At 58.7% G+C, this 22,950-nt stretch overlaps 1 protein-coding gene across 2 annotated transcripts in view; it reads right to left on the bottom strand.

Annotated features, from left to right (window-relative positions):
* Nucleotides 1–15: 15 nt before the first annotated feature.
* Nucleotides 16–22,950, bottom strand: part of SQSTM1 (sequestosome 1) — a 23,482-nt gene continuing 547 nt past the window's right edge. Inside the window, exons 1-8 of one of the 2 annotated variants that reach the window (XM_025862608.2) lie at nt 10,832–11,075; nt 8,976–9,071; nt 8,252–8,481; nt 8,010–8,151; nt 7,237–7,317; nt 2,142–2,353; nt 1,792–1,987; nt 16–871 (exon numbers count right to left, since the gene is read on the bottom strand). In XM_025862608.2, the coding sequence (XP_025718393.1) occupies nt 720–871; nt 1,792–1,987; nt 2,142–2,353; nt 7,237–7,317; nt 8,010–8,151; nt 8,252–8,481; nt 8,976–9,071; nt 10,832–11,042 (1,320 nt within the window). In that variant the 5' untranslated portion in view covers nt 11,043–11,075 and the 3' untranslated portion in view covers nt 16–719. Of the gene's footprint in view, nt 872–1,791; nt 1,988–2,141; nt 2,354–7,236; nt 7,318–8,009; nt 8,152–8,251; nt 8,482–8,975; nt 9,072–10,831; nt 11,076–22,950 lie in introns of those variants that run through there. The other variant, XM_025862609.2, reaches the window with a different exon arrangement.

The following is a 22,950-nucleotide window of genomic DNA, read 5'->3' as shown; positions in this document are numbered from 1 at the left end:
AACTACCAGGTCATCTGTGGTTATAACATCTTTGATTAAAGTGCTTATACCATTTAATTACTGATTGCAAAATAGCAACAGAATGGTTACAATGGGGTTTTCTTACTGTAAAAGCAACAGACGCGTCTGGAAATGAGGGAACTAGAGTGGTTATGGAACAGGCAGTATTCTGTGAGCTCTGGCCTCCCTCCCCTCTCAGCCCCTCCTCCTTTGCAGATTCAAGAAGCCCAGTCCCGGACTGCCCTGTCCTCGCTCCTCTCCCACCCAGCAGGATGTCAGCTGTACTCACTCTAAACTTGGAGCTGATCGGTTTTCTAGCAGAAAATCAACTACATGTCAGCCTACTATTAGTCATTTAAAAAAAAAAAAAAAAACAAGGCCATTAGGCATGACATTCTGGACTGCTGGTGTGATCCTGGTGGGGGGAGGGCAGGAGGAGACCACCACTGGGCCCCGCGTCCACCCCTGGAAGCCAGCAGATGCTTCTCTGACATGGGCAGCCACATACAGGGGGCAGCCACATACGGGGGCAGCCACATACGGGGGACCCCCCCTCCTGTCACTTGTTCCACTGCCCTGGGTGGCTTGGTGCATCCCCGCCCCCCCCCATTCTGGAAGAAGAATGCAGAGAAACTGGCCCTTAGAGGGGCCCTGCTGTTCTACACTAGCTCAACACAACTAGGGGACAAGAAGGGGATGGGACAAGGGGGCAGAAGCCATCACAACGGGTGCTTCGAATACTGGATGGTGTCCAGCGCCGCCCCGATGTCGTAGTTCTTGGTCTGCAGGAGCCTGGTGAGCCAGCCGCCTTCGTCAGAGAAGCCCATGGACAGCATGTGGGAGAGGGACTCAATGAGCCGGGGGTCAGCTTCTGCCGGAGGGAGGAGGAGAGTCGTGAGGCGGGGTGGGGGGGGGGGGCAGCCCTTCCACAGGCCCTCTGCCCAGCGCAGTGACCCTCCCAGGCAGAACCGGGACAGGCTCTCCCCGGAAAAGGCCAGAGGGTGAGGATTCTGAGCGGCTCTGCAAGGCTGTACGGTCTCCTAACTCGCTTCTGCCATTACAACAGAACACCGCGGAGAGCCTGTAAGCAACGGGGCGCAGCCGGGCTCCGCTACAACGTCTTACCCTGGACACCAACATCTGACCTTCATCTGATTTTCACATCTTGACCTTTTCCCAACCATTATCAAAATGAAAGACTCAGGGGCGCCTGGGTGGCTTGGTGAAGCGCCTGCCTTCAGCTCAGGTCATGATCCCAGGGTCCTGGGATCGAGCCCCGCCTCAGGCCCCCTGCTCGGCGGGAAGCCTGCCTCCCTCTCTCCCTCTGCCGCTCCCCCTCTCAAATAAAATCTTTAAAAAAAAAAAAAAAAACACTCTTGGCCTTTAAGTGACAGCTTGCTGCCCCTGCTCTGAAGCAGAGATCAAGACCAGTAGCCCAAAGGGCCAAATGTGGCCCACGGGGGGCTTTCCCGGTATCGCTGCTTCCACACTGTTGTGACGGTGACAAGCCAGAGCGAGGCCTCAGCCACCCCTGCCACTCAGCTGTGCTTGGGCTGCCACAGTCCCCACTGGCCTTCCTGCCCCACACACGCCACGGCTCCACGTGGTGGATTCCTGCCTGGCTCCCACAGGGACCCTGGCCGTGACCTCCACTCAGAGGTCGACACTTTCCTCGGGTGGTGGCCTCTCAATCGCACTGCCCTCGGGATTCGGGGTCCTGGCTGCTGAAAGGAGGGGAGGGGATGTTCTGAGGGAAAAAGGTAGAAACACAGAACTGCGTGAATCACTCACCTGGTGGCAGATGGGGGTACAATGCAGCTTCCTTCAGTCCTGTGGGCCCTTCCTGAGAAGAGTCGAGAGAGCCCGGCCCTTCGGATTCGGGCATCTGTAGAGACTGGAGCTCCCCCGTAGACGGGTCCACTTCTTTGGAAGACAAGTGAGTCCAGTCTTCGTCTGCCCCCGAGCAGTTATCCGACTCCATCTGCTCCTGCAACAGAAGCCCCTGTGAGCACAGCTGCCCCCAGCTGCCCCCGCCGGCACTCCTGCGAGCAGCGAGGAACGTTCCAGCAGCGGGTTCGCAAAGCCCCCGAACCGGGAGGGCAGTCTGCTGGGCTGTGTCCTGTCTGGGGCGGGGCACTTGCCTCGGGCGGCACCGACTCCAGGGCCACCTTGTCCATCTGCTCCGCCAGAGACCGTGCTGTGCCTTCCGGGTCCGCGTCTGGCTTGCTGGGGTCCGAAGAGCAGCTGCTCGGCTGGGAGCCGCACTTCTCCTCGGTGTTGGAGCTGCCTGGAGAGATGGGGGCGAGGCGGCTCCTCTTCCCACCGTGTTCCACGTCAATATCCACCTCGATGCCTGCAGCGACCGAGGAAGAAGCAAACACCTGTGAGCCCTCCGGGGACCCTCCTGGCCTGGGACACGGTGTGGGGGGCGGGGCGGAGCGCAGGGTAGTGGGGGCGGGACCCAGCGTAGTGGCGGGGGTCACGACAGACCCGAGTCGCACAGCCGGTGCGGGACCAGGGCATGAGGCCAGCCCACCAGCCACAAGGCAGATGGCCACTCACCTCTGACCTTCAGGATCCCAAGGGCTCACTGCTCCCCATACCCTGGCCCCAAACTTTGGCTCCTAGAAAATGTCTGCTGACTTGTGCACCTCACTGGCCCTGCCTCTTCCAACTTAATGAAGCCCTAATCTCAGTGAACATCCCGGGTCAGCTCTGGAGCCAGAAAGCCCATCAAGAGCCCCCGTTTTGCCCTATGTGGGCAGCAGGCTAGGAACAGGGAGCCACACACCAGAGCGGCCAGAGCCCCGGCCACAGCGCCCAGGACCGCACAAAGCCTCACACTAGTTGGGGGGAGGCGGGGGGGGACGGGGTGGGCAGTGATGGGAGACACGAGAATCCTGCTTGGCTTTGTGGGAGGCCCACGAGGCTCGAAGCCCTGGCCAGCGTGTCGCCCGTGGTCCCTCACACGGGCTCACGTGCCCACTGAGAGGACAGAGGGCAGAGTCCCTGGTGCTGTTTCTAATTAATTTATCAGAGGACAACATGCCCACAGCTTAGAGTCCAACCGTTCCAGAAGGCTCCAGCGAAGATTCCTGGCCCCCACCACACAGCCCACCCACTCCCCACAGACGGCTTTCAACCCACGCTGCCTTTTCTCCACGGCTCAAGTGCACTGCTGCTTCTTCTAGATCAACACTTACCTCCCCTTCCCCTGTCCTTTCAAAAACTTTTCAGTGAAAACGTGCACTACTTAGGTGAACGCCACTATATATAGCTTTGTTCTGCCCTCAGACATGACCATTTCACCTGGGAATAGCGCTCTAGGTTGAGAAACCAGTTCAGCTCAGACTTTGGAAGTCACTGGTTGATCCACAGTCTTCCAGTGCTGGCCCTTGGAATTCTCGAGCTCTTACAGTAACCTGGAACATTTCCAGGGCGCCTGGGCGGCTCAGATGGTTAAGCGTCTGCCTTCGGCTCAGGTCATGATCCCGGGGTCCTGGGATCGAGCCCCGCATCCGGCTCCCTGCTCCTTGGGAGCCTGCTTCTCCCTCTGCTTCTCTCTCTCTCTCTCTCTCTCCCCCTCTGAGTCTCATGAATAAATAAATAAAATCTTTAAAAAAAAAAAACAAAAAGAAAAAAAACCTGGAGCATTTCCAGAGCCTCCCCTTCTCCAAAGGGTTCCGGGAGAGGACAATGAGTTCCGGGGTGCCATCTTTTTTGGTCACTGTCCAAGGCACTTGGAGTCCCTTTCAATCGAGAGGTTAATGTCCTCTGTGCCGAGATGGTCTTACATTCTCTGTTCATTTCCTTCCTTCAGTTTTGTCTGTTCTTTTCCTGGAACCCCTAATATCTGTCCTGCCCTGGGCCTCCAGGATTAATCCTCAAACCTCCTCGCCTTTTCTCTTGTCTCGCCTCTTTTGTTTTTGGAATATTTCCTTGAAATGACCTTAAAATCTAAGCCTTCTTTTGAAGTTTTCTTTATTCTGGCTAGTTTTCTTAATTTCTAAAAAAACAGTCTGTTCTGATCTTAATCTGTTTTATCATTTTTAGAGTATCCTGTTCTTTTTTTCAAGGATGGAAAACTTTTCTGTACCTCACAGAGGACGCTGACATTCTCTGTCCTGTAAAGTCCTGCCCCAAGTTCCTTCTTGTCCTCGTGGAGATGTTCCCAATGGCTGGGGATCGTGGCCTTCTGAGCCTAGCGAGGCACTAGGAAGAGGCGGCCAGGAAGCCCTCTGAGGGGCCGGGGCCCCCATCTGTCTCCCTCTGCAGGGTGACCCAGTGGGTGTCTGGCCAGGCGGTGGGATCCCAGGTGGCAAAGCTGTGGGACCCGGCTCTGGCACGTCCGGCCTCTCCCGAACAGGCGCGCCCCAGCCCCTGCCAGACCCACTGCCCACTCATGGTGCCCCATTTCAGGCTGGTGCCTCACCCTGCCCTGGGTCCCTAGGGCCGAGGCTTCCCTGGGTCAAATGCTCCAGCAACTAACCATCAGGTCTCGTGCGTGCGTGGTTAAGGACGAGCATCTGGCTGAGCAGCCATGATCTCTACATGATCCTGAAGAGTGGTCTTCAACCATCCCGTCCCCTGGCCTTTCCTGACCTGCCCTCTGGCCTCCACCAGGGCCCCCGTGCAGGCAGGCATGTGGCTTCTGATGCCTCCACGGTGCTGGTCACCACCCTCAACTCCATTTCCCACCATTCAAAGTGTGAGGTTTTCTTACCTTGTCCTCTAGGACCTTTTTCCCCCTTTTGCTTTGTCCACGTTGCTTTATACTCTTGTGTTTAATCCCTTTACTGTTACTCTGGTAGAGTGTGAGGAGCAAACACATAAAAGCGGGCTTAGCCACCAGTACGCCCATCTGCAACATTTAAGTCCTTTATCTCCTATCCTCTCTCCAACTTTTCATCATGAAAGGTTCAAGCAGGGGCGCCTGGGTGGCTCACTCAGTTGAGCTTCAGACTCTTGGTTTCAACTCAGGTCATGATGTCAGGGTTGTGAGATCAAGCCCCATATCGGGCTCCGTGCTCAGTGGGGAGTCTGCTTGAGATGCTCTCCCTCCCTCTGCCCCTCCGTGTTCTCTCTCTAAATAAATAAATCTTTAAAAAAAAGGTTTGAGCACACAGAAAAGGTGGAAGACCATCCAATGAACACCCATATACTGTCTCACTTTGCTATGTGGGCAAGTGACAGGACTTCTGTAAGTGAACCAGAGAGATTCTAGAATCCCAAGTTTCTCCAACGGATGATAACCTGAGACACCTAAGGGCTTACAGACTGTACCACTGGCCGTGCCCTGCTTCCCCCGGAGCCTGTGAGGGGGAGTGTCTTCTGACAACCCTGAGACAAGGAAAGGACCTGCGGTTTGGGGCCGTAGACGTCAGTGACTGCAAACTCAGACAGGCGGCAGACCCGCTCAGCTGGTCCTCATGGCACCTACCAAACAAGGTCTTTGCTTTAGAATTGCTGAGTCATTGCACATGGTCTGCCCTCTGGGAAGCATTACTGGCTGTCCCTCCGGGCCCCTGCTCTGGGAACAGTCCCTTCTAGGCCGTTAGCATGAGTCATCCTACCTGTCAGTTCCTCATAAGAAAGGAAAATACCCGTAACTCTAGAGTTTAATCAATTCCTCAAGTGGCTCTCAACTGAAACTACTTCAGAGGCATACTTACTGAAACTTTCCTTGTTGTTTTGGAGAGTTCTAGGCTCCTCCCTAGTTGGTACACAGCAACTCTCTCCACTTTGAAAAACCTGAAAAGGCCTTCACCCTTAGCCTACAACTCCTCTGAGTGCTGCCAAAATTACCCCCCTCTGCCCTGAGTGGGGAATCCGGGTCAAGTTCTGAAACAGGCCACCGGGCTCAGATGGGCCTCAGGATGGACAGCAAGTGGGACCCAGAGTCCCTGGCAAGCCTTCAAAACACACGGATCCCAGGCCCGACCCCATGACCAATTTACCAGAATCCAGGAGGTGGACCTGGGACTCTGCATGGTTCCAAGCTTCCCTACCTGAACCCAGACTGGGGTTCAGGACTTCCCAGCTTGTCTGGGTCATTCTTTTAGCGAAGGACTTTGTTCTTCAGAACAGTTTTAGTGAAATCTCCATACGCCAAAATTTATACCAAAAACAACCTGTGTTGGTGATTCTGAGGCTCAGCCAGCCTTGAAAACCACGATCCACTACTAGCTTCCAAAGAGCAGCTTCCCGTTGCCCCCAAAGCACAACTCTCATCACCGCGTCTTGTGCGCCAGCTAGGGTGTAGCACTAGCTTATCTCCTGCTTATAACCTGATCACTGCTCCACTTTTATCCTCCTAGAAGGAATTAAGAACACCCGTTCTTTTCTCTTTCTCTCAAAGGCCTTTAACTCCAGCACAAAACTCCACGGTACGCAGTCTGAGGGGTTTCATGGGTCCCTGCTGAGCTGCGTCCTGGCCTGATGGAGCCGAAATGGTCTCAAGCTGGGGCCGAGGGCGGGCCTGCCCTCCCGTCCCATCTGCAGCCGTTCAGACAGTGGACACTTGCTGCCACTGAAGTCACAAAGCGGAACACGCTTCCAGTCAGAGATTACGGATCCACTGTACCCTTGAACCAGAAGTCACAGTCGTAGAAGACTCCCACAGTCCGCGTCAGGGCCAGCGGATATGGCAGACGCCTTCTAAAGCCTTGGGCCAGTCCCACCACGAGGGGGTTACCCGCTGCGGTTCACCCACCCATCCAGTGACCTCACATCTGACCCGAGGCTACTGGAAACCCTCCATCACACCCGGCTCCCCAGCGCGGGCACAAGCCGGGCACTCAGGAAGCCCCCCCAGAAAGGTTGGGGTTGCAAAAAAACGGAAGGGAAGAAAAGAGAAATGGCCTCTCAGCTTACTCCCCCGAGTCCTTGAGTAAACCCCAGGGCTCACATTTGGGGGGGAAAGCTTCTGACTCTTCTTTCTTTGTGGAAAGAAGAGTCAGAAGCCAACAGGCCAGCCCTGCAGCAGAGGCTACTGGGCTTATCCCAACCAAACACTCGCTGATTCCACTTCACTCCATGGGGAAAGCTCCAGAACGTGTCAAGGAACTTAACTTTCAGTGGCCTGCGGTGCAGCGCATGGCAAAGGCCGGCCCCAAGGGCACGGCAGTCACCATTCCTCCACGGCGACCCCGGGGGGGGGGCAAGCCGCCCACCAGCCACCCCCTCACCGAGTGATCGACACGCTCCTGCTCTTGAAGGACAGAGGCTGCCACTTACCCAGAGGGCTCAGGGCGGCCGCCACACTCTCCCCTACATTCTTGAGGAAATTCACACTGGGATCCTCCGACGGACCAGCAGCTTTGGTTTTCCAAAAAACAAAAAAAATGTTCGATTCAAAGCAGGTTTCTCAATGACTTCGACACCTGTTACGATCCTATCACCTTCCCCTCAGGTGCCCTCCACCCCCAGGGGTCCTGTCCCAGCAGGCTTCCCCAACTCTCTCCCGCTGCAGGCCCCTGTGTGCCCCTGGTGCTCAGAAGCCCGTGGGGGATTCGCCACGTGCAGTGTACAATGCTGACCATGTTCTAGCTCAAACCACAGCAGAATCAAACCAACATCCCCACCTTCATTCCAAAGGAGGAGGTAAATCGGAGGACAGTAAGTTAATAAAATCAGACTACAACCAGAATCCTAAATTCTGGAACACAAGCCGTCTGTTTTTAACTTTGTGCCTGTGTTTCAAAATACTTGAGCAGGACGGCTGGCTCAGTCATTACAGCATGCAACTCTTGAGCTCAGGGTCGTGAGTTCAAGCCCCACATCGGGTATAGAGCACATTTTTAAAAAAGAAAAAAAAAAAAAAAAAGCCTCGACAGGGGAGGGAGGTTTCAGGCTGAGCCACATCCGGGCCAAGCCTCAGTTTCATGTGGGCAAGTTAGCAGCCCTGGGCACAGGTGCCTCCATGCTGTGTGTGGCATGAAGACGATGCTCCCCACTTTGCAGGGTTTTGTGAGGACTAAGCACCCCTACTGGCTGTGAAGCACCCTCACCTGCTTCGGCCGCAGAGCTGGGGCGGGCGTCCCCTGCGCGGGGAGGACGCGGGCTCCAGTTCCCCGGGGGGCCCATCTCCCAGCCGGGCCACATGAAGTGCCCGTGTTTCAGCTTCCGGAGCCAGCGGCTGTGAGCGACGCCCTGAGGGGGGGGAGCGAGCAGAGGGGCCGGGTGACACCAGAGCAGGGGGCTCCTTCCTCCCCGACCCCTGCCCACGCCATGCCCCGCCCCCCAGCCTGACCTCGGCAAGGGGCCCGAAGGGACCGGGAAAGACGAGCTTGCTGTGCTCGCGGTGCAGGCCCTTCCCCTCACAGGCGGAGCACAGGTCATAGTCCGGGCAGACGCTGCACTTGTAGCGGGTCCCCACCACGGGCCCATTGCACCCGTCACAGATCACGCTGGGGTACACCAGGCCGCGGGGCACCTCCTGAGCACACGGGGGGCGGTGGTCCCGCCGACACTCCTTCTTCTCTGCAGGAAGCACAGATAGCCATGAGGTGCGACCCGACAGGAACCGCTCATCACGACTGGGGGCCTTTCAGTCAGCAGGCCCCTGGCCCTGCCCTCCAGACCGTGCACAACCCAGCTGTTCAAGTGACAGCAACAAGGGGACCCAAGAAGCTGCCAGGAGGGTCCCAGTCCCTGTGCCTGGTACAGTACATGGGGCCCAGGCAAGTGAGAAGCGGCAGGGAGCTGTGTCTGCATAGCTGGGCCCCCCATTAAAATAAACCCCACTGCATCGCCAAAGCCGCCCCCAGCCCTCAGCAGAGTGAACCCAGAGGTCCCCCAGACCCCACCCCTTCGGGACTCCTCTCTCAGGCCCAGCACAGAGATGATGAAGTCTCGGTCTTAAACAACCCACAGGCTCTTGCCCGCTCCTCGGAGGGGACTGCTCAATAACCTCAAGCAGGTTTTACCCAGCAAGAGGCACCCGGCTTCGGACGGCGCCCAGAACAGACCTTTACCTTTGATATAAATACGGAAGAGGTCATCCTTCACGTAGGACATTGCCATGGTCAGTTCCTCATCACTGGAAAAGGCCACCAAGTCTCCGTCCTCATCTAGGTTGTTTACAAGACCGCACGTGAGTACCCGAGGCTTCTCAGTCAGATACAAGCTGCCGAGAAGGGCAGAGGCCAAGCTAGAGGGACGTCTGCTCGCCTAGGAACTGACGCACACCTGTGTGAGCCAGGGGGCAGCGGGGCTGAGGCCAGACTGCCCACTCACTGTAACACTGCCTGGAAGGTAAGCACTCCAACGTGGGACCCGGGCGCCCACGGGAGACAGCGTGCCCGTGCGCAGGCGCGGCTGCGGTAGCTGAGCCCGCTGCCCCTTAAGCAGGTGCTGCCTCGGTCCACATCTGACCATGCCGAGACCCAACTTCAACGGTAGGAGATCCCCACCTGTGACCGGCTCCTGGGGGCCCAGCCCCTCCAAAAGCCGTGGGTCTCCTGTGGTTTAGGAGAGTCAAGGAGATGAGTACATCTGCCTGCTTCCGCCCCCAATGAAGCTACAGTATTTGTATGTACTCTCTGATTTTTAGATTTAGCAAATGGTGTTAAAGTCCCACCGTGCAGGCCAAACCACCCCCTACACCTGCAGGCTGGGCCAGCTCTGTGGGCCACTGGAGGCAACATCCACCATAAAACAGGGGCAGCGTCAAAAGGTGATAACCCACCCATCCACTAAGGAGTGGAAAAACAAAACGGGGTATGTCCCAAAATGGAATGTTATTCAGCCACAAAAAGGCAGGAAGTCCGGACACAAGCTACAACACAGCTAAACCTTGAAAATGTTATGCCAAGTACAAGAAGCCGGTTACAAAAGAATAGAAAAGTGTAGGGTTCCGTGTCTATGTTTATAGGAAACGTCCAGAATAAGGAAATCCTTTGAGAAAGAGATTAGCGGTTGCTTAGAGCTGAAGGGGATGAGGAGAGAGCTCAACCGTAGAGTTCCCTTCGCAGGTGATGCAAAGGTTCTAAAACTGTGAGGAGGATGGTTGCACAAGTCGCTCAAAACTGTTCACGTGAAATGGGTGAACTGTACGGGAAGTGGATGATAGCTCCATAAACTTGTCACAAAAACAAACCAACCAGGAACGGGTCTGGCCAGTTGGCAGTGCTCCTAAGGGTGGGCCCGGCACTGCCCCTCCCAGGGGCCGGCCTTGGCTTCCCCCCACCCCCCCGCGCCCCGCTTCCGTGCCCCGACCGGCTCCCCCCACCCCACCCGCCACACCAGCGCAGCAAGAAACGGGGCGCAATCCTGGGCTCCCGTCCCTCCGCCGACGCTGCTGCAGAACGTCCCGACTGGGTCCCTCTGTCCACTGCCGGCGGGGGAACGTGCGCACTCAGGCCGGCCTCGGGCGCTCCGGGGCCGCTCGCGACCGCTCCTCCCCGCCGCCGCTGCCCCGGGCTCGCCCGCCAGGCCGCGCCGCGCTGTTTGGCCCGCCTCCCCGCTCTCCCCGGCCAGCCCTTCCTCCGCGTCCGGCCGGCGCTTCCGGGGCCCTCGCCAGCCCCGACTCGTAAGCAGCGAGCTGTCGGCGTAACTCGAGCGCCCGCCGCCGGCCAGCGAGGACGCCCCAGCGCGCGCCGGGCCAAGACCTGCGACGTCACGGCGCGGGGGGAGGGCCGGCGCCCTGCACCCCCGGGTCCCCGGGCCCGACACCCGCCGGCAGCGCCCGAGCCGACGCCGCCGCCCCTTCCCCCGAGAGCGGCTGGAGCCGGCCCCCGCGGGCGCTCCCAGGCCGGACGAGCAGCCGCCCCGCCGGGCAAGCCTGCGTCACGGCCCCGCGCAGCCCCCCAAGGGCGCCGGGCCCGCTCACCGCGGTAGTACGTCTGGAAGCCCCCAGGCCGCAGCACCGGGAACAGGGCGGCCACCCGGCTCAGCAGCCGCTCGCATGGCCCGGGCCCAGCCGCGGCCTCCGCCTCGGCCTCCGCCTCCGCCTCGGGGCTGAAGCAGAAGCTGAAGCGGCGGATCTCGCGGGCCGCGTCCTCCTTGCCCAGAAGATAGGCCTTCACGGTGAGCGACGCCATCTCTACCGGTTGGCGAGCAGGAGCCGGACGGCGGCGGGCGCGCGGCTTTTGTAAAGAACGCGGGAAGTCCCGCCCCCTCCGGTCTCCTGGGGGCGGGGTCTCCGCGCCCCGCCCCGCCGCGCTGCCCCGCGCGAGCCGCCCTGCCGCGGCCCCGAGCCCGCTGCCGCCTCCCCTGCATCTCCCCCCCACCCCCGCTATCCCTTCACGGTGTCCCGCACCCCCTTATCGCCGATCCCTCTCCTCACTGTCTTCAGTGCCGCCGGGACCCCAAGAGGCCGGCCCGGAACTCCCGACATCTAGGGCTGGCCTCCGGCCTCCTCACCCGCGGGGAAAGCACGCACAGGGGTTTCCCCCCCCCCCCCCCCCCGCCCAGAACCCTCCCAGGCCTGGGCCTGGCGGTGACTCAGCAAAGCACAACGGAGGCCGCGGGGGGGGGGGGGGGGGGGGGTGGCACAGCGCAGCGGGGGGGGGGGGTCCACTGTGGCCCGAAGCCCCAGGCCAGAGCTAACTGGCTCCCGAGGTCCTGTCCGGGCCCTGCCACTCTCCACAGCCTCCCATCCCAGGTGGCAGCCCGCTCCAGCGCCCGCAGCATCCTCCATGACGGCCCCTTACTGGGTTGAGGGGCATACTCCCCATCAGGCCTGAGCCCCAGAGGAGCTCCCAGTGGGATAGGGGGTAAGGCTGAGAGATGCCAGAGGAGCACGGGGTCCCCTCCCCCTCACCTGGCCAGAGGGCCAGCGGCTGCTTCCGGGAGCCTTAGTGGTCGTCACGTGCTCGGCATGAGCAGCCGGACCCACACCTGTCAGCACAGAGTTCGGTTCCGCAGGTGGTGCCCAAAGGGCCTGAGTGGTGTAAGGCCTGTTGGCCTCAGGGGCAACCCAGGGGTCAGACCAGCAGCCCTCCGGCTAGTAACCAAGAAACACGGCTTTATGTGACAAAGACCCACCTGTTCACAAGGCCTGGAGGAAGTGGGGTCTTGAAAGGAGGTGGGCGGGAAGGGTATGTCGTCCTATGTGGTGTCCCAGGCGGGGTCCTGAGAGTAGAAGGCAGACCTGCTGAGTAGGAGTCATGTCCTCTGGTGGTGGGGTTTGTGCGATGGGAGAGCCAGAAGGGAAGGTGGACTTGGGTGGGTGGACTTGGCTCTCAGCTGTGAAGGCCATCTGCTTATGGGAACACAGCAGGGACCTGTCCGCAGGTGTGGCTGGTCCTTCCCAGGGGGCTCCAGAGTAGGTGCACCCTGCCCCAAGCAGCCCTTTAAAGAGGATGTACCCTCTCAGGCCCCTCCCCGCATCCCTGTTGTGAGCCTGGGAAAGGGACCGGATGCTCAGTGCCCTGCAGACGGGGTCAGAGGATGGACAAGGGGCAAGCTGGGCAGAGGCTGCCGGGGCCCACAGGTGTCCATGGGTGTGTGACTCAGCAGGCCTGGGGCCTCGCCACGCAGGGCAGCCTGGACCAAGACCCCAGCTTCCCAGCCCCCCAAGTTTCAGGGGCCTCATCCGAGTGAGTGGGGTGTGCAGAAGGAAAGCCCTGGGGCTCTGGGGGACCTTGGGTCTCAGAAGTGCTCGAGGTGCGGCCCCTGTCCAAACAAGCAGCGGAAACAGACGCTTGCAGGCAAAACCTCCTTTGCTTTCTGGCCCTTTGGCCCCATTGGGGACCATGGTGGGTCTGCAAGGAGGGATGGAGAGCTTAGGGGAAATGGGGGTGGCAGGAAATGGGGCCCGGGAAGCCAACCTGGAGGCCCCCACCCCTAGGAGAGTCCCCGCTCTGGCCTTCCCAGGATGCCCTCCCACTGAGCGTGGCCCTGGCCTCCCCTCCTCCCCCAAGGCCAGTGAGAAGTAAACAAGGCCGCAGCTGGGGAACCCCCTGGCAGGGCCCTGTCGCCTGCCGGGAGAGGTCAGGTGGTCCGGTCGGCAGTGAGTCAGCATCCCATGACCACCGTCCTGACGGGGATCCCGCCCCACTGCTACCAGGCTCCGTGACATTTTAACAGGCAGCCGGGGTGGGGAGCGGGACCCCAGAGCCCACGAGAGCCCACAGAGGCCGCCGTGGCAGCAGGGAGACCAGAGCCAAGCAGACCCTGCCCCGGGGTCCAAAGCCTCCTTCTGACATCTGCCTGTCCCCTCCCTGGACTGCAGGGACCTCCCCTGTGCCCACTGGCACCTGAGTCAGAAGACCCACTGTGCACCAGTCCCACCATCTTCGGGCTTATGACAAGCCTCTGAGTCTCCCCGTCTTTGAAATGGGGCTAGAATGGGGCCCTCCCAGGTAGCTAGCTGGGGTTTGGCTGCCTTTGGGGGCATCCGCTGGGGGTGGGGGTGTCAGGAAGGAGACCAGAGTAGGGTTTGAGGTGAAAGAGAGGGGAGCACAGAAGAGACATGAGTCGGGAGTTTCTGGGGGACGAGCAGGGGTGGCCGGGAGGTCATCTGATTCGGTTTATTGCTGTCTTGTATGTTGTAACCACCTCAGTGCCTCGTTCCTTACAGAAGTAATCCCGTCCCCTGACGATGGCTTTCTGAAGTTCTGTTTATTTTCTTTGGGGTATGGAGCCAAGCCTACAGGTGGGTGCCGGGGCCACCAGAGACAAGGCCACGGGCAGGACTCAGGCCACATCGCTCTGGGCCACCTCGAGGAAACTGAGGATCACAGGGGATCAGGCTCCTCCAGAACCCAGCACGGGGTCCAAGGACTGACTTTGTTTCTCCATGGAGGAACACTGTGACTCGTGGGTGGGAGCTCCACACCATCCTCCACTCTCCCTTCTACTCCATCACAAGGGAGGGACACACCCCCACCTTGGTTCCTAACCTTGCCAAATCATTCTACCTGATGACTTTCCCCGGGCTCCTCCCCCTATCTGGAACTCTCCCTCCTCCTCCTGCATCGTCATCTCCTCCATGGGGCCTCTCCTGAGCACCCCCTTGCAAAAATCCCCAGACACTGGGTGTTATCAGCCAAGTGGGGGGACTGTGGTGGGGTGAGGGTGGGTGGGTTTGGGGGTGTTCTTAAAGAAAAAGGGCTCGGGGTGCCTGAGTGGTGCAGTCAGTTAAGCATACGACTCTTGGTTTCGGCTCAGGTCGTGTTCTCAGGTGGAGAGATCAAGCCCCACATCAGACTCCACGCTCAGCGCAGAGTCCGCTTGGAAATCTCTCTCCCTCTCCCTTTGCCCCACCCACTGTCTTAACAACAAATATATAAATCTTTAAAAGAAAAAAAAAAAAAAGGAAGAAAAGGGGCTGAAGGCATGCATCATCAGGGAAATGCAGTAAAGCCACGAAGAGTCGTGACTGGAGCGTTAGGGCAGGCTAAGTGGCCAGGGCGTGGTTGGAGGACAGGAGCAGCAGCCTGGGCTCAGCTCTGCCTGCATACCATCCCACAGGGTGGGACACTTGGGTCCTACAGGGGGCACTGAGGGGTACCCTCTGCACCTAATGGTGCTTCTCTGTGGGCACTGGGCCACGGAGGCAGCTCTCACCAACACTGAGTGAGGAAATGGAGGCGGGCCAAGGCCTAATTCAGGCCATGTGTACAAATGCATATCAGAAAGCTCGGGGGCACCTGGGTGGCTCAGTTGGTTAAGCGTCTGCCTTCGGCTCAGGTCATGATCCCGGGGTCCTGGAATCGAATCCCGCATCAGGCTCCCTGCTCAGCGGGGAGTCTGCTTCTCCCTCTCCCTCTGCTGCTCCCCCTGCTTGTGCGCTCGCATGCACTTTCTCTTACACACTCCCTCACTATCTCAAATAAATAAATAAAATCTTTAAAAAAAAAAAAAAGCAAGCTCAGTGCCCAGGCTGGGCAGAAGCACTAAGCCCGATCGATGGGTGGCCCTAGGGGCCTCTCTAGCTGAGCCCTGCGTGCCTGGCTGGGAAGGAATGTGCGGCCAGAGCTTGGGCCAAGGTGGGGGGTCCCTGGAGGGAGCCGCAGGCCACCTGGGTAGAGGGGGACCTGACGTCGTCCTCACCCCACCCTACTGGTGCCCACTGACCAGCACCCTCTCAAGCGTGTGTCCCTGGGCCCTTCACCCTGGGTGGGTCCTTGCCCCATGGAGATGCCAGCAAGGGCACTGGTCTCCCCCACCCAGGGAGAGCACCCCTGACACACACACATCAGATCTGGTGGCCCCCTAAGGCCGTTCATTAAGTGGAACTTTCCCATGCCCAGGATGGAGGCTCAGACGAGGGCCACGAGGGTCCCAACTGGGATCCAACAGCGCTGCACCTCACAGACCTCTCCCATCCTTGGTCGAGACCTACCCCCATGTGCGCACAGTTGTGGGCCCCCAGAGAGCCAGCCTGACAGCAGATGGTTCTGGAATCATAAACGGAGAAGCTTGGTGGTATGGTGGAGGGGACCGTGATGAGACAGTGCAGCGATCCCGGATGGAGGGGTCAAGGTGCCCCAAGCCAATCCGAGCAGGAGCCCGGAGGAGGCATGTGGACCTGGCAGAGCAGGTGCCAACAGCTGGAGGCAGTGGGGGCAGAGCGTGCGGGAGGCTCCGGTTCCAGGCCAGGCAATGAGAGGGTGCCTGAAACGGAAGCCACGCTTTCTGGAGAGGGGACGGGGGTTTGGGGTCAGTGGCTCAGGGACATGTCCACCCCCACCCGCCCAGGTCCCATCTGAAAACCTTCTGAAAAAGTTATCAGGCTTTCGTGTGCTTCCAAGTCCCAGCGCCCTGACAGCCCTCACCGCCGGGGTCTACCCAGTGCCTCGCGCACCCCTCCTCTCTGGCTGATGCAGGGGGACTCGCTGCATGGCCCCAGGCCCTGTGTGTCCCGAGCCGGGGCTCTCCTCTTCCCAGCACGCCTGGCTTGGCTCCTCCTCCACATCCCTGCGTGCCCTCTGCGGCCAGGGCAGGCCGTGGGCACCTTTAGTCCTGCCCGTGTCCCCGCGCCTGGCATGTGTGGGAGCTCGGGTACCGTTTGTGGGGTGCATGGGGATGGTGTTCCACATCGCCGTCACCCTGACGCTAGGGTGCAGGTACAGCAGAAGGTCCTCCTTGGGACAGCCCTGGCTCACTGTGGAAAGAAGGCCCAGGCGACCCCCTCCCATGGGGGCCCAAGCAAAGACTCTGCAACCTTACCTTGCCCAGCGCCTGGGCTCCAGCCATCCCACAGACCCTGGGGCAGGAGAGGCGCAGAGCTCCCACCCATGACCAGAGGAGAGGACAGGAGAATGGCATCCCAGGGCCCTGGGGGCTGAGGCTGGATCCTTGGCACCCACCTCTGCCTGGAGCCCAGGACTTCCCGTCTGGCGGGCCCTGAGCTGAGGAGAGAGGGCCTGAAGCCCACAGGGCCTGGGCCGATGTGGGGCCGGGGCGGGGGGAGGCACAAGCCCAGGTTTGCCGGTGGCCCCACTGTGACCCAGTTAAAAGCATGTCAGGTGGGAAGAAGTCAGTAGGGCGTGTTCTCAGCTACTAACGAGAACATAGCCCCCCCCACCCCCCGGCCCTGGGCTATAGGGACCCACACTCCTCCACTCTCAGGGTCTGTAGTTCTGGGGGCCGGGGTGGGGGGACTGAAGTTCCCCTTGACAAGAGTTAGCGGGTGAGAGAAGGAAGTTTACAGCCCTCATTGTTGCATTTTACATGCATTCCCAGTTTCCTTTAAGGATGGAAATGGTCCCTTAAGGATTCATTTCTCCCCAGCGCTGAGGCTAGGGTGGGACAGGTACGTGACCCAAGCTCGGCCAACCAGAGCACTGTGGCGCCCTGGGTCAGGATTGGGTGTGTAACCCAAGCTGGCCGCCGACCCTGAGCTCGGCATCTGGGCTCCTCGGTCCCCGGCAGGCCTGACGCTGGATCACGAGATGCCTTAAACCAGTTGATTTGGGTCTCGGTCAGCGGTAGCCACGAGTACTAAACCACCACGCCTCGTGCCTGCCCCAGAGTCCCCAATGGCAAGGACTCTCCACACGATGCCAGCCAGCAACCCGGGGGTCCAGCTGGGACCCTGCGGTGCCCTCAAGACCCCCAGCAGTTCCCGATGGTCGTACATGCCGATAATCACAGTAAAAATACTTGCGTAGCGCTTCTCTTATGCCAGGAAGCATTCTGAATATTTTATCTATATGAACTCACCTGCTCCCCTGAGGTAACGTCACATGATTTGTTCCGGCCCAGGACCTGAGAGAAGAGTCCTGGATCACTTACAGGCCAGCGCATGTGTTTATTTGCCAATGCCGGAGCTTCTAGAGCTCTCTTTCCCTGTCGGGGAAGCCTGTGATATTCAGACGGTCGCATCTGAAAGTCTGGGCAGGAACTACCGTGAGCAGGGTCCCCGAGGACCCTTGGGAGATACGTGGCTTTGAGAAATACACCTTTATTAAATCATGGAAATTTGGGGCTATTAAGCCTATTCTGACTATTATCCCCACTTTTCTTTTTTTTTAATTTTTTTAAGATTTTATTTATTTATTTGACAGAAAAAGAGAGCACAGGCAGGGGCAGCAGCAGAGGGAAAGGGAGAAGCAGGCTCGCAGCCCAATGCGGGGCTCGATCCCAGGACCTTGGGATTGTGACCTGAGCCGAAAGCAGACGCTTAACCGACTGAGCCACCCAGACGCCCCTTATCCCCACAGGGAAAGTGGCACAGAAAAGATGCAGTAACTTGCCCAAAGTCACACAGCTGTGTCACGTAGGGGTGGAGTCAGGATTAGGAACCCAGGCAGGCTGCCTCTCTAGTCCACACTCTCGACCTCAACGATATACAATCGCCTAAACGTTGTCCTGCACCTATCGACTTCTCTTCATCTCCAGCCCCCTGCCCCCCATTCCAGACCACCTCTCTCCCAGATGCCTATATCAGGGCAGAACGGAAAACTTTTCCTCTACCCTTTTAGGTTCAGGACCTAGGGTCTGTAAATTAAACTGACACACAAAAAAAAAGAAAAGAAAAGAAAACAGATTAGCAAAATAAAAGACTGATTTTTATTCCAGTATTTAGAATTTGGGGGGCTTATACACCAACTTAATAGGGAAAGCAGAGGAGGAGAGGGTACTTATGGGGAAAACAAAAATACTTTTAGGAAAGATAAAATGGGCCCTCAGGAGAACAGAGGGGAGGTATTATTGATGGTTTTGTGACAATGGGTTTATCAGGTAATAAAAGCCACGCTGGAGGGGATTTAGGACAATTGAGTTATTTTGGGAGGCCTTGCTTTTAGGCACATAAGGGAGTTGAAGCAAAAGCCTATTTTCAAATGCTTTTAGCCTGATATAATTTTCATGCCACAGTGACGTGTTCTGGACTCCTTCACCTACAACAGCCCCTGGTTCATGTCCCTGCTTCCTCTCTTACCCCCTCCGGCCCCTTCTCCCTGTCTGCTGTAGTGATATTTTCAAGATGTCAGTATGACTGTCTCAATCCTACCGCAGCCCTGACTCTTCTTGCTTTGGCCACTCCCCGTAGCTCCAAGGGTAAAAACCCCCAACCCTGGCAAGGTGTGCAAGGACCAGACCCCTGGGGGTCTGGGGACTCCTTCCACAGAGGCGTTTGATCCAGCTGACCCCTCTGCTGAGGCCAAGCCATCCTTCTCCACTGGGGCATATCACTAACCTCATTTTCCCAGGAAGGCCCTCTGTCTTTGGACAAGGGAATTTCCCCCACTGTAAGCTTTCTGAGCCCCAGGGACTTTACCTTTCCAGCCAGGGATGGGAGGCTGGCAGGGTAGTGTCCTAGGGAGTGGCCCTGGTGTCGCTGGTGACTCATGCGTGGCTGGCACATGGTGAACACTCAGAACATTGGTTATGAATGAAAATGGAAATGAGGCGTCCAAGGAAAGAAGGGCCCCCTGAGGGGACGAGGTGAGGCTTAGGGCAGGACTTCCAAACTCTCGGGGGCAGGAGATTCCCTTAGCATCTGGAGAAGCCAAAGGATCCCTGCTTAGAACCATGTTCCGAAATGCTTAAAATATACTGCATTACAAAAAGAGTGCTAACATCGAAATGCAAATATCAAAATATAAAAACACAGATTTGTGGGGCGCCTGCCTGGCTGGCTCGGGTCTTGATCTCAGGGTCCTGAATTCAAGCCCCTTGTTGGGCATGGAGCCTACTTTTTCAAAATAAATAAATAGGGGCACCTGGGTGGCTCAGTTGTTAAGCGTCTGCCTTCGGCTCAGGCCTGGTGGGATCGAGCCCCGCATCGAGCCCCGCATCGAGCCCCGCATCGAGCCCCGCATCGAGCCCCGCATCTGGCTCCCTGCTCAGTGGGAAGCCTGCTCCTCCCTCTCCCACTACCCCTGCTTGTGTTCCTTCTCTCGCTGTGTCTCTCTCTGTCAAATAAATAAAATCTTCAAAATAAATAAATAAGAACAAAAAGCCCTACAAATCTGTGACGTAGAAGCACCTGTGATCCTTTTTTTTTTTTTAAGTAAGTTCTATGCCCAGTGTGGAGCTTGAACTCAGGACCCTGAAATCAAGGGTCATGTGTTTTACCAACTGAGCCAGGCACCCCACCCGTGACTCTATTAACTCATTCCATTATAATATAGAGAGGCAGGGCCAATAAACACCAGAATTGCCAAGTGGGAGTGTGGCACGCCTATCTGGAGGTGTCTGCAACACCCGTAGCCTGAAAATCCCTGTGATTTCTGTGCAATGGTCTTAAGCACCACTAAATCTGCTGGGCTTCCCTGCCTCCATTCATAATTGGAGGAAATGCCACGTTTCAGTTACAGATCAGTGAAAATAAAGATGGATTTTTTTTTTCTTTCTCATCTTAACTCCTAGACCTCCCCAGTTCTGCCTCCCCAGTTCTGGGTCCCTGGACCACAGGTAAGCCCAGGAAAGAAGGATGGAAAGATGAGCCACCGCCAAGGGCCATCCCGGAAAATCTGCAGGGCGGGCAGTTGATTGACATGGGGGCATTTTCACTCTGTAGGAAGCCAGGTACACAGCCTGGGGTCTGGGGAGAAAGCAGGACTTTTCTGTGCCCATTTGGCTCCATGCTTTCTCCTGCGTGGGGACTGGAGTTGCCATCCCCATCCCCGACACAGAAACTGAACCCTTGGGGGAGGGGGTGCTGCTCCCCAGGCCTGGAAGGGATCGAATTTTTTTTTTATTTTTTTTAAGATTTTATTTATTTATTTGAGAGAGAGAATGAGAGAGAGAGAGCATGGGGGGGGAGGGTCAGAGGGAGAAGCAGACTCCCCGCTGAGCAGGGAGCCCGATGTGGGGGCTCGATCCCGGGACTCCAGGATCATGACCTGAGCCGAAGGCAGTCGCTTAACCATCTGAGCCACCCAGGCGCCCAGGGATCGAATTATTGCAAGGGCACAGAGAACAGTGGAAAACTGCACGGGAGCCCAGCAAGCGCTCCCCTGTTTCAAAGGAGAAAGTTGGGAGTCCTCCAGGAGCTGGGACGGCAGGACCAAGCCCCCCCTCCTCCGCCACAGTGGGCAGAATGAATGAACGTATGAATGCAGGAACAAATGAGTCACAGTGATGTCACTTCTGCAGGCCCCGTTAGGCTTCTGCTCTCTTGCCATGACCTCCCCTTAGCGCACGATCCCCGGCAGGACGTCCATTCGGGCATGGCGTTGACAAAGTGGCAGGTGCGTGGGGAATCCCTCCTGGGATTCTGATGGGGCGGTGGGGAAGAGGCACAGAAAGGCAGCTTGGCTAGCAGGGTCGGGAAAGACTGCCCCCCAAATGCCATAGCCTGGACCCCTTTGGCTGCCCAACCAGGGGGGGTGTGGCCCCCTCCAGCCTACATCCCCCAGCCCCTCTCCCACTTCCCAAAGTAGACCAGCACCCTTCTCCCCCACCATGGCCCTGGATAGTCCCAATCCTGATAGAGGCCCTGCAATCCCCAGGATTCTGCCCACCTCCCCGGGGCGTCCCTGATTCCAGTTCCTCCTCCCCAAAGCCAGAGTGTCAGTGGGAGGGGACTCGGATGAGTTCCCCCCAAACTTTCATCACAAACAGGCCATCTCTTTAATTTCTACTGGTTTTATCATTTTCCTTAAATCAACTCACTTTTAAACCTGAACACATATTTAGAAAAATTGAAAACCGTCTGTATCGCAGTCCAGATGAAAAACCATAATCCCCAGCCACAAACAGCAGATGCCCTCTGAAAACACAGAAACACAGTTTCCTTCAGAAGACTCCAACAATGGCTCAGTGGGTTAAGTGTCTGCTTTCGGCTCAGGTCATGATCCCAGGGTCTTGGGTTCCAGCCCCGCTTAGGGCTCCCTGCTCAGCCCGGAGTCAGCTTCTCCTTCTCCCCCTCCGTTTGCCCCTCCCCCCTGCTCATGCATCAGCTAGTTCTCTCTCTCTCTCTCTCTCTCTCTCAAATAAATAAAATCTTAAAAAGAAGGAGGAGGAGAAGAACCCAACAAGGCCTCGTGTCCGTTCATAAAGTTCATTAGGGGGCACCTGGGTGGCTCAGTCGGTTAGGTGACTAGCTCTCAGTTTGGGCTCAGGTCATGATCTCAGGGTCTTGGGATGGGGCCCAGCGACAACGGGCTCCGCACTCGTGGAGCGTGCTTGAGACTCTTTCTTCTTCTGCCCCTTCCTCCCCCTCTCTAAAATAAATCTTTTTTAAAAAATACTTCATTACAAGTAGAGAAGAGCAGTACCTGTGCCAGCGTTGAAATTGGGTCTGCAGGAAAACTGAGGCCAGTCATTTCATCGGGCCCCAGGAGGCCCGCCTCAGCCAGTGGCCCTGCCACCCCTGCTCACGCCCAGACCCTGCCGCGCTCCCTGCAGCACGTCCTGCCCCCAGGTGTGGACCTGGGCTGGAGGAGAAAGACAAATCCCCGGCGACCCCCAGGCGGAAACCTCTCCCCTGCCAAAGCCTTTCCCACCGGGCGGAGCCTGCGGGCAATGCTGAGAACCAGAACTCCCAGAAATTGCACACAAGGGCGCTCCCCAAATGCCCGCCCCGAACCTCAGTTGCACGAATCCCTTTATTGTTTGTACCCTCTCCGCGTTCACAGAGGGCTGGGGAAAGAAGGAAGGTGGGAGCGCCCCGCGGGGAGGGGGGAGGCGCTGGACCGCGAGCGGCCGCCGCCCGCCTCACCCTGCGGTGCCCCCTGCCTCCCGCCCACCCGCGCCAGCACCCCGGGAGCCAGCCCCGCTCGGGACTGGTCCCTGTGCCTAACACCCGCGTAACGGCGGCTCTTTTGCTCCTGAAAACGGCCCATTGTCCGTACTCGGCGGAGCAGGAGCGCCTCCGGGGCCCCCAGCACGCCTCCACCCCGCCAACCCGAGAAAGGTCCTGGAAGGGAAAGCGCCCGGGGGCGTCGGTGCAGGCAGCGGCCACTCCGGGCCGGCCTCCCAACTCGAGGCACCGCCAGCCCCAGCAGCAACTTGCCCCCTCCCACCGGCCTGAGGGTCCGGGTTAAAGGGGGCGTGGGGTCCGGGTCTCAGGTGGGGAGGGGAGGTGGGTCCTAATGGAGAGGTTAAGAAGCAGGGGTCCGAGCCCCCCACCCCCACCCCCGGCGCGCCGCCGGCACCGCAGCCCGACCCGACCTCGCGAAGGCCCCGGCCTCGACCTACCCGAGGCGGCCCGAAGCCGGAGCCGTGCGAGCCCACGCGGGGCGGGGGGGGGAATGCACCGTCCCGGGCCGCGCGGGCGGGATCCGGGGAGCCGATACCCCACCCCGCCCCCTCGCGGTGCTGGTGGCGGCAACGGGTGATGCGGCCCCTTTAAATCCGGGCCGCCCCGCCCTGCGCTGCCGACTCCGCCGCGGCCCCGGATCCAGGCCGGGCCGCGGCTCTCGCCGCCCAGCCTAGCCTGGCCCAGCCCGGCCCGGCCCAGCCGCCCAGTCGAGGTCGCCCGCGCCGCCTGCCCCGCGCCGCTCCCCCCGACCCAGGAGCCGTCAGCGCGGCGCCCGGCCGGGTCCCCGGCGCCGCCCGCCCGCCCGCGTCCCCGCCCGGCCCCGGGCCCCCAGCCCCTCCCCGCCC

Source organism: Callorhinus ursinus, unplaced genomic scaffold, assembly GCF_003265705.2.
Source record: "Callorhinus ursinus isolate GAN/ISIS: 27379988/994484 unplaced genomic scaffold, GSC_fseal_2.0 scaffold81, whole genome shotgun sequence".
Classification (NCBI taxonomy): domain Eukaryota; kingdom Metazoa; phylum Chordata; class Mammalia; order Carnivora; family Otariidae; genus Callorhinus; species Callorhinus ursinus.
The sequence above is the reverse complement of the archived record's forward strand: the minus strand, read 5'-3'. Positions and strand labels throughout refer to the sequence as shown.